This window comes from Anser brachyrhynchus (genome assembly GCF_964034855.1).
Source record: "Anser brachyrhynchus genome assembly, chromosome: 1".
In the NCBI taxonomy this organism is placed as follows: Eukaryota; Metazoa; Chordata; class Aves; order Anseriformes; family Anatidae; genus Anser; species Anser brachyrhynchus.
This window is the reverse complement of record NC_137694.1, coordinates 139010196-139019637: the sequence shown is the minus strand read 5'-3', so window position 1 is coordinate 139019637 and position 9442 is coordinate 139010196. Positions and strand designations below refer to the sequence as shown.

General features: G+C 42.7%; 1 protein-coding gene across 3 annotated transcripts; it reads left to right on the top strand.

Annotated features, from left to right (window-relative positions):
• The first annotated feature begins 1323 nt into the window (after positions 1–1323).
• Positions 1324–9309, top strand: AKAP17A (A-kinase anchoring protein 17A). Of its 3 annotated transcripts, none has more exons than XM_080598390.1 (6): positions 1324–1526; positions 1649–1785; positions 2140–2882; positions 4663–4811; positions 5830–6070; positions 7327–9309. In XM_080598390.1, the coding sequence occupies exons 1-6, from the start codon at positions 1339–1341 to the stop codon at positions 8251–8253; spliced, it is 2385 nt and encodes a 794-aa protein (XP_080454516.1). In that variant the 5' UTR covers positions 1324–1338; the 3' UTR covers positions 8254–9309. The 3 variants fall into 3 exon arrangements, with proteins under 3 accessions (XP_080454516.1, XP_080454518.1, XP_080454517.1); XM_080598392.1 differs by having other exon boundaries at positions 1480–1526; positions 1649–1796; XM_080598391.1 differs by lacking the exon at positions 1324–1526 and having other exon boundaries at positions 1649–2882.
• The last annotated feature ends 133 nt before the right edge of the window (positions 9310–9442 follow it).

The following is a 9442-nucleotide window of genomic DNA, read 5'->3' as shown; positions in this document are numbered from 1 at the left end:
CTCAGCAGGTGGGAGTTTAGCCAAGGTGGGATCCGGTATTTTGATATACTGGAGCGGGTGCAAGAAGGTGACAGGATGAGGGGGAATGGGCTAAAGTTGCTCCAGGGGAGGTTTAGGTTGAATATTAGGAGGAACTTCTTTACCGAAAGGTTTGTTAGGCATTGGAATGGGCTGCCCAGGGAAGTGGTTGAGTCACCATCCCTGGAGGTCTTTAAGAGACGTTTAGGTGTTGAACTTAGTGATATGGTTTAGTGGAGGACTTGTTAGTGTTAGGTCAGAGGTTGGACTTGGTGATCTTGGAGGTCTCTTCCAACCTAGATGATTCTGTGATTCTGTGAAGGTGCTGTACTGGGTAAGGCACAGGGTAAGAGCAGGAGGCGGGCAGCGGGAGCAGCCTGTGGGATAGGCACCTGCCGCAGGAAATTGAGAGAGGGAGTCGAGGGCAAGCAGTTACAGTCCCAGTGTTGAGACTGGGGTTCTCTGAGAACACGGGAGCCTAAATCTGCAGGGCAGTGACACAAGGAATGGTGGCAAGTCTTCTCCCATGCCTATATGGTGCTTGGCACAGAGATGGCAAATTGTGCATCCTTTGCTTGCGCTGAACACAAGTATGAGCTATCCGCCAAAGATAAAGCTACGGTGAGAAGCTCTGGTATGTTGCATTATGTGAAAAACAACATATGATCATATAAAAACTGCACTTGAGGATCTGCTGGCCTATCGAATGCTTTCCCCAGCATAGGGGTTTGGCCCTACTGAGACATACTGAGGGTATCTGAGATGCCAGCAAAGGCGCAGTACGTTCAGTCCAGGATTTGGGAAGACTCAGACCCTCGTGAAGAAGCAGTTCAAAACCTGGCAGGACCCAGACCTGAGGTAACACTGAATGCTAGATTGGGTTTTAACTCGCGTGCCTTTTGCTGCTTGGGGTGCTGCAGGGCATCCAGCACAGCCTCCAGCTGACCATGTAGGTCCTGTGGCAGACTTCCCAGCCCCGTGTTTACAGCCTGGACGCGCTGCAGCACCGTAAGCAGCACCGGCCCCCCGTGTTCGTGCAGCCAAGCTGCGCCTCTTGCTTTGGGCCATTCCCCCCGCTGGTTTGTTGGGTGATTCCCTCACAGAGCCTGGGTCTGCGTACACAGAGAGCTCAAGCTACCAGAACCGTGTGGTACAAATAACGTATGTGGGGCTTGGCGGTGAAATCTGAGAGGGAACACGGAAATAGTGAATGTGATACTGCTTACTTTGTAACAATGATTGATTGATTGATTGATTAATTAATTAATTGTGGGATCCCCAGCCCTCAGCTCAACGGTCACCGACCGCGGGCAACTGCGCATGCGCCGCGCCGCCGCCAGCCCTCCCCAGCCCCGCCGCCCCTCCCGGCGCTGCCATAGAGAAGGAAGTCCGCCGAGAGCTAGAGAAGCCCTCCGGAGGCAGCTACAGGAGGCGGCCGGAGCGGGCCGGCGAGCCCGGCCGGAAGCGGAAGCGGTGGGGGCTGCGCGCGGGGCCGGCGGCTGTTTGCGGTGGGTCGCGGCCGGGCGGGTGGGCCCCGGGCACGGCCCCGGTGCCGGCGGGTGGGTGGCGGAGGGGTCCCCTTGCGCCCCCCGGGCCCCTCGCTAAAAGCCGTGCGTTTGTGTCGTTGCAGGTGGGCCGGCACCCGAGCGCTTCTGTGTGGAGAGCCCCTGCCTCGGCGCGGCCCCGGCGGGGTTTGCTTGTTGTTAAGTAGTCCGCGGAGCCGTGTGGCGTCGCGCCTCTTCCTCCCCTCCCTCCTGAGAAACAAGGGTAGCTGCTCTGTGAGCCATCACATACCAACCTCATTTACCCCTAAGATTGTCATCAGCTCCTTTTTATTATTATTTTCTTTTTTCCTGAGGCCCTACTGAGGTTTAATTATTTATAGGTTCTGGTGGTTATAAAGTAATTTAACATGTTTGTACTGCTCGGTTTTAACTCTCTAATTGACTCCTGTGTTAAGAGACCTTGGTTTTACGTGGGAATGGTTAAATGTCCAAAGAATTCGATTGTTTACGGATAAGGGCTGTTTTGTTTGACTACTGTTGGCCTACAACTTAAACTTGCATCTTTATTTTTTTTATCCTTTATGCTTTTTCTGTGTTATGGCTGCTGCAACAATAGTTCATGATACATCAGAAGCTGTAGAGCTCTGTGCTCCCTGTGGGTTGTACCTTAAGCCCATTACAAAAATGACCATCAGTGTGGCACTTCCTCAGCTGAAACAACCGGGAAAATCTATTTCGAACTGGGAAGTGATGGAAAGACTGAAAGGGATGGTGCAAACCCATCAGTTTTCCACTCTGCGGATATCTAAAAGCACGATGGATTTCATCCGGTTTGAAGGAGAGGTCGAAAACAAAAGTTTGGTCAAGTCTTTTCTGGCGTGCCTCGATGGCAAAACAATAAAGCTGAGCGGCTTCTCTGACATCCTGAAAGTCCGCGCTGCAGAATACAAGATTGACTTTCCTACCAGGCATGACTGGGATTCGTTTTTCCGTGATGCAAAAGATATGAATGAAACTTTGCCAGGCGAAAGGCCAGATACCATCCATCTGGAAGGCTTGCCCTGTAAGTGGTTTGCAGCAAAGGACTCTGGCTCAGAAAAACCAAGTGAAGAAGTCCTTATAAAGGTTTTCAGCAAATTTGGAGAAATACGTAACGTGGACATACCCATGCTGGACCCTTACAGAGAAGAAATGACTGGCAGAAATTTCCACACCTTCAGTTTTGGAGGCCATTTAAACTTTGAAGCCTATGTGCAATATCAGGAGTATGCAGGTTTCATTATGGCCATGAACGCTCTGCGAGGGATGAAGCTGATGTTCAAAGGCGACGATGGCAAAGCCGTGGCTTGCAATATAAAGGTGAGAAACGGGGGGATTTTTTCATGGGAAGCCATGTGAAAATGCGAACGGATAAATGTTAATTCTGAAGCACTTAAAACCTACAGTTTGTTGTAGTGGTGACAACAGCTGACATCGATGTGGTTCTGGGGACCAGCACTTACAGTTTTAGAAGGAGAGTGATGGAAAGAGTAAACATGTCCTGTTAGACTCTGAATGTGAGGTTTTACTCTTTTTTTTTTAACAAGACAGCTCTTGAAATGAGAACAGTTAAGGAATGGCCAAGTATTTGAACATTACCTGTTAAGTGTTTTTTATAAAGTAACATGTATGTGCAGATTTTGTCATTTCACGTAAATATCTAATTCTTAGTAAGTTCAGACATATTTCACTGTCATGGGAGGGCTGCCTTTACAGTGCATTGTTCTCTTTTGTACAAGCTGATGGTTAGAAATTCTGGGGAGAGGGACAGCCTTCGTTTTTGATCCGTGTGTTGATAATGAGGTTTACCCATCGGGTGTTAGGATTGTGAAGTAAATACCATATGGTCTGTATGGCCTGCAGAATACAGAGGTCATCATGCTCAGCATACTTCATGTACAGAAAGGCCACCCTAAAATTGAAGCAACTTACTAACCTGTGTCACAGTTCCCTGCGAATCCTGTGTGTTTAATTCATATTATTTACATACAGAGTTTTCCAGATCTTTTCTCTGTAACCCTTAAGAAGTCTTAAGAAGTGAAACTAGTGACAGGAGATGATCATGGCCGAGTCTGTTCAGATGTTTTGTCTATGAGAGCATGGCCTGAAGAAAAATTATGATAAGTTTGGGGACTGTCCATGCATTTGCATAGCAGTTGAGTGAAATATTTGCTTGTATTTCAGGAAAAAGCTTGAGTACTCATTTATGTAGTTTGGGAGCATGCAGAGATCAGTTTAAATTCTGGTTTAGTCAGTAAAATACTGTAATCTCTTCAAAGAAGGTCAGCAGGACCATAGAAATAGTTGTACCTTGACCCTCCCGTTTTCAAGGGATGTGAAATTCAAACTGTCACTTACATGCTCTAGATCAGGGCTCCCAAATTTAGGTCCCCTGTGCGTGCCTTCCTGGCAGCTGCCCTGGGGCTGATAGGAAAGAGGGAGGGCTGTGCTTGCAACTGTGCTGTCAAGACAGACCTCTTTCACACGAGGTCACGGCACTGTCCAGCTCTGCTTCTCCAGGCCTTTTAGCCTGTTAGTGGAACAAACTGAGGCATATGTATCTGAATTTGGGAGTTTTTGTGTTGGAATTGGTGAGGAGGCATTAGCTTAAGCCAGGTGCTAAATGTTTCAAAACTGGTGCTTTTCTCCTGGTGAGTTTACAGATCACAGTGTTGCACAGAAAGGGAGGCCTGATAAAGGCCCGCTTCTACCTAATACTGTACGGTCCCCAGTGGCATCCATGAGATGAAAGAGTTCTTCACTTTCCTCTTCCGACATTGGTGGAAAACGTCGGACAGCCGGGGCCTAAACCACATCAGGTTTACATTTGGATGTCAGAAACATACAGAAGTGTAAACTGGTACGCAGTTGTGCTAGCATGTAGGCAGTGAAATTAAGGGACAATTCTTAGTAATATGTTTATAGCACCCTGGTGTTTGTTCTGGAAACATACAGAAGAGAAGGTCCCTTTGCTTTTGAAAAAGGTTTTATATTTATGCTTGTGCTCATGTTTTGAATGCCTTTGTGCTAGGTCAAAACTTGGTTGCTGGGGATTTTTCTTTTGTTTACTTAAAACTCTTTTCAATTGTATTCTGTAAAGGTTTCTTTTGACTCAACAAAACACCTCAGTGATGCATCAATTAAGAAGCGTCAGCTTGAAAGGCAAAAACTTCAAGAGCTTGAAAAGCAGAGAGAAGAACAAAAACGCAAAGAGAAAGAAGCTGAAGAAAAACAAAAAGAGGAAGAAAGGTACTTCTTGTTTATGGCTCTTCTTTATGTTTTTACCAGTACAGCATGGCAAAACTCCTTCCTATTTGCATCAGCAGATTAAAAAAAAAAAAAAAACACCCACAAAACTAAATACAAGCTTACTTTCAAAGTTCTGATCATGTAGTTGAAGTGAAGCATTTAAAACTGAGTGAGAGTATTGTAGTCCTTTTGTTGAAATAGGGTTCAGGGGTTGAGACCTGGATGTGAAGAAGAGTAGTTTAAATTTTTTTGGGAAATATATAATTCTAAGATCTTGAAACACATGCACTTGTTCTACTAGTAAGTAACTGATATAACAGAGCTCATTTGCCCTGAGCATTGGTGTTTTTGCAGTAAAGGAATGGGATACAAACACATTTTAGTGTTATTTTAAGAAAATGAATGTAGGTACAAATATCGTACAACAGCTATTCAGAGTATTATAAATGTTATGCAGCAGGTTTTTTTCAGATTGTATGGTGTACAGTTGCCTTGATGGGCATAACTTGTTACTGCTTAATTTTTATTTTAAGTGTGAGGTAAAACATCTTACTGAACAAAACCGTTAATTTCCTCAGTACGGTTATTTAGATTATCACTAATACTTACATTCAGTTCAAAATACTAAAACTGCAAATTACTCAATTTCTTAATAATCATGACATTAGACATGTGATCTCAGAAACCCACATCCTTTTGCATAAGCTACCATTTTGTCTTAATGAGTGAGCTGAAATCCATCAACCATGCACGTGGCAGTTGGATTGGTAATTTTCTTCTCACTGTGATGAAAAAAAAATCTGTAGCCATATTTTGTTTGGATACCAAATTGTTTTTACTTTCCTATCACAAGTAAGGAATAAAAAGTTCACTTTGATTTTTGCTTCAGTTTTTCAGTAGCCATCAAGACGTATTAAGACACAAATGCACTTAAAGTACAAAATATACTTTGTAATATAGTCAGGAGTTTAAAATTGTACCTGCTCTAGACAAGGTAAAACTACTAATCTCTTTTTAGGAAGCAGAGAGAGCTTGAAGAATATGAGAGAGAAAGAAAAAGAGAAGAAAAGTTGCGCAGAAGAGAACAGAAACAGAAGGATCGTGAACTTCGACGAAATAAAAAGCAACTTGAAAAACTTCAAGCTGAAGAGCAGAAAAAACTGCAAGAGAAGATAAAGCTAGAAGAAAGGAAGCTCCTGCTAGCTCAGAGAAATCTTCAGTCCATTAGACTAATTGCAGAACTGCTAAGCAGGGCAAAGGTAACTTCAATATTTATTTCAGCAGCTAATGAAGAGCCCATCAGAACAAAGCCTTTTACTGACTTGGGAGGGGGTGGGGATTGCTGTTCATTAAACAACAGATTTAATACTTCTCTAGCTGCTATTCCTTAGATCAAAAATTAAAAAAAAGTCTAATGAAACAGAATTTCTCCCTTGGTAAAATATGCATGTATAGGTAAATGGAAAAGTGAACTTGAACGTTAAGTCCCAAATAGCATTTTTTTTAGCAAGTGAACTAATTGGCAGCCTTGCTCTCAAGTCAAGGAAAAGAATGTGTAAGCATGATAAAGTGAACAAAGCACAGAAGGTAAGATGCAAGACTCCTTATTTCTAATACGGATTTTGGTACTTGTTCCCTTCTGGCCTTCAGCAGTTTTTAACTATTCTTTCCAGTTTTAAAAAGGGGTTTCATTATTTGATGTTTTAAAATGTGCAGAAAGGTTTCTCTACAGGAAAAATAGTCAAAATTTGGAGTGTTAGATCCTGTCTCTAACTATTTTTTTCACTAAAACAGGGCAGAGTTTGCTTAAGATACGGATAAAGTTGTGCTAGGGCGTAATGTAATGCTTGTTAAGTATTTTCTGCAGCAGTGAAAAACTGTGTGGCAAAATACACTTTTATTCCTCGATGCCGGTGTACCTCAGGATTGTTTTTGAATTAGAGCTCATACAGTGCTAAGTGGTCAGCTATATGCTAAGAGAAGGGAGAAATACTTCTTGCAGACTGTAACTTTGTTTCTCTGAAATAGGTAAAATAGTTTTTCAGTCAGTAATTCTGAGGAGTGCACTAAGCTGAACAGAATTTAAAAATATAGGTTTGAACCTTTTTTTTTAGTATTATGAGTTTCTAAAGTGGTTGAAAGCATGAGAATTGGTTTCTACATAATGAGTATTTATTTTTTTTAAGGACCCATTGTGAAGTGGTCTATGAGTTGCAGGTTGCAAACCTCTTAGAGAAATCAATGTTTTCAGTTAGACTGAGACCTTCAAGTATCAACCTTGAGAAATTTAATATTTCAAATTGCATGTTTTGATAGCTTGTGTGTTATTCTTGTAAAGATCCGTAATGACTGAACTTTATCTAAGAGAGAAAAATGGGAGGGTTACATTCCGTTTGTAAGACATCTTATTTTCTTGCCAGATTGCTGCTTTTGTGTTATGGTACAACTTGGAAGCATGAGCGAGTCTATAAATATTTTCTTCTTTACTCTTGCTTTCCCTGTGACTATCTTTCAGACTGTAAAGCTTTTGGAGCAAGAACAAAATGAAGAAAAGATCCGTCTTCAGCAACTGGAGGAAAGAAGAAAGCTTCAGGAGGCTGAGCTCAGACGGGTGGAAGAAGAAAAAGAGAGAGCACTGGGTCTGCAGAGAAAAGAAAAGGAACTAAGGGAGAAACTACTGAACAATCTTCTGAGCAAGAAAATGGATGCAGTTCATCAAAGCAAAGAAGAAACGGAGCCCTCTCAGTCTGACTTGCTGGAAACTGCTAGCGGTGTTCCCCACACTGTGTCATCCAGCTGCATCACTTCTACCTCAGGACAGGCTGCTACAGGCAAACTGGTGTCAGGCTCTCAAAGAGAAGTAGCATCCCCTGAGAGTCAGTGCAAGTATTTGAATGGCAATATTCATGACAGAGCTCACGTCAAAGAAGGTCAGAAACTTCATACCACAAACTCAGAGAGGTGTTCTGAGAAAAGAAGTTCAGGAGTACTCTCATGTGTTCCTGCCAGTAACCAGCAGCAGAAGAGCCTCTCTAGCTACGACCAGAATAGCTGCAGGAAGGACTCACATGGTGAGCAGGGCAAACGTAGCACAGAGGCAAGGAGAAAGAAAAGCCGTTCGTGTAGCAGCATAAACACTGATGACAGTAAGGGTAAACGAGAGAGGAACAGGCACAGAAGAGATGGGAGCAGTTACCAGGATGAAAAGCGCAGGAAGGAGAGGAGGTATTACAGACGCTCTAGCAGAAGTTACAGTCCTCGACGAAGTCACAGTCCTCGTCGAAGAAGCGTAAGCCCCAGACGTTCACGTTACAGAAGAATTCGCAGTAGTGAACGTAAACGAGACAGAAGAGAGAGAAGTCGTAGTCGCAGAAGCTTGAGCAGGAAGCGAAGGTACAGGAGGAGATCACTGAGTAAGCAACGGAGTACCTGGAGTGGGTAGTGGAGGCCTGGACTGGACTTGTTTGGAAAGGCTGTGGTTGGACACAAGGGCCAGAAAGTTGTAAACGAGACCTCATGGGTGTGACTGCTGTAAGAAAACGCTTCTGTTTCAACCAATGCCTAATTTGCATATAGTCCCTGAAATCAAGAAAATAGATACCTGATTTTTTTAAGTTCCTTTGTGCTCTGTTGTCTCTTTCTAGGTTTCTACCACAGTGTAGGTGTAATCACCTGTGCTTGTGCTAGAGTTCCTACAGTGCTAAAAGCCAACTTGTTTCCTCAATTTTCAGTTTTCTAAATCTTAATTTTAGCCAATTTAGTTTTTCATCTCTTCATCACCTAATTTGGTTTGAGAAGTACATGGGTGCCAGTTGTAGGAACTCCAGACATTACAAGCTATCACACAGAGATTTGATTTAGAACGCTTTCTGGTGCACTTAATGAAATTGTATTTAACAAAGTAGAGTTTTTGCTGATTGAGCCAGATAGCAAGACTTTTGTATGGTTCTTAAAGCCGACTATAAAGCTACACAGGATATCTTTTTAACTGCTATGATTCCTTCATGTGTCTGTATAGTGCCAAGCTGTGTGGCCCATATTATTCCGGCATGTACTGCCATTTGTATAGTAATATTTCCATGTAAGAAAGGCACACTGATGTAGGAGGTAAGAAGCAGTGGTAAAAAGGCTGAAAAGTTGTTCTGTTGTTTTGTCAACGTATTTGGCTTTGTAATTACTTCAGCTGGCAAAGAGCCACTCGAAGCATTTTTTCAGGTACGTACAGAGCTAGCCATTGTCTTTTGGAAAAGGGGCCTTCTTGCTAAATTATTTTTACTTGCGGTGTTGAAAAGTAAGGCTGCAGTGTCTCTTGTTAAATCCATTTAAGAATACTTTTGCTTCTAAAATGCAGCTCAGGAATATTAAAAGTTATAACATTACAGTGAAAGAGTTTATTTTGCCTTTTTATGGTAAAATTAAAAAAAACTGTTTCCAGTGAACTGAAGTTGCTGTTTTCATATGTCAGTATATTAAAATCTATGGAAGTGTTCTATGAGAATCTGTTTGTTGAAAAATGCATTTGAATAATGAGGCTCAGTCACTCATCTTGACAGTCTTTGATGTACAGCTGTGTCCACTGTTAATTCAGCAGGGTATGTGCTCTTTATCTATAGCCTTCAGATGCAGTTTTC

Coding starts and splice junctions, on each gene's coding strand:
- AKAP17A (XM_080598390.1), top strand. CDS start 1,339: ATGCGCCGCGCCGCCGCCAGCCCTCCCCAGCCCCGCCGCCCCTCCCGG. Junction 1,786..2,139: donor CTCCCTCCTGAGAAACAAGG/GTAGCTGCTCTG, acceptor CTGCAACAATAG/TTCATGATACATCAGAAGCT. Junction 4,812..5,829: donor AAACAAAAAGAGGAAGAAAG/GTACTTCTTGTT, acceptor ATCTCTTTTTAG/GAAGCAGAGAGAGCTTGAAG.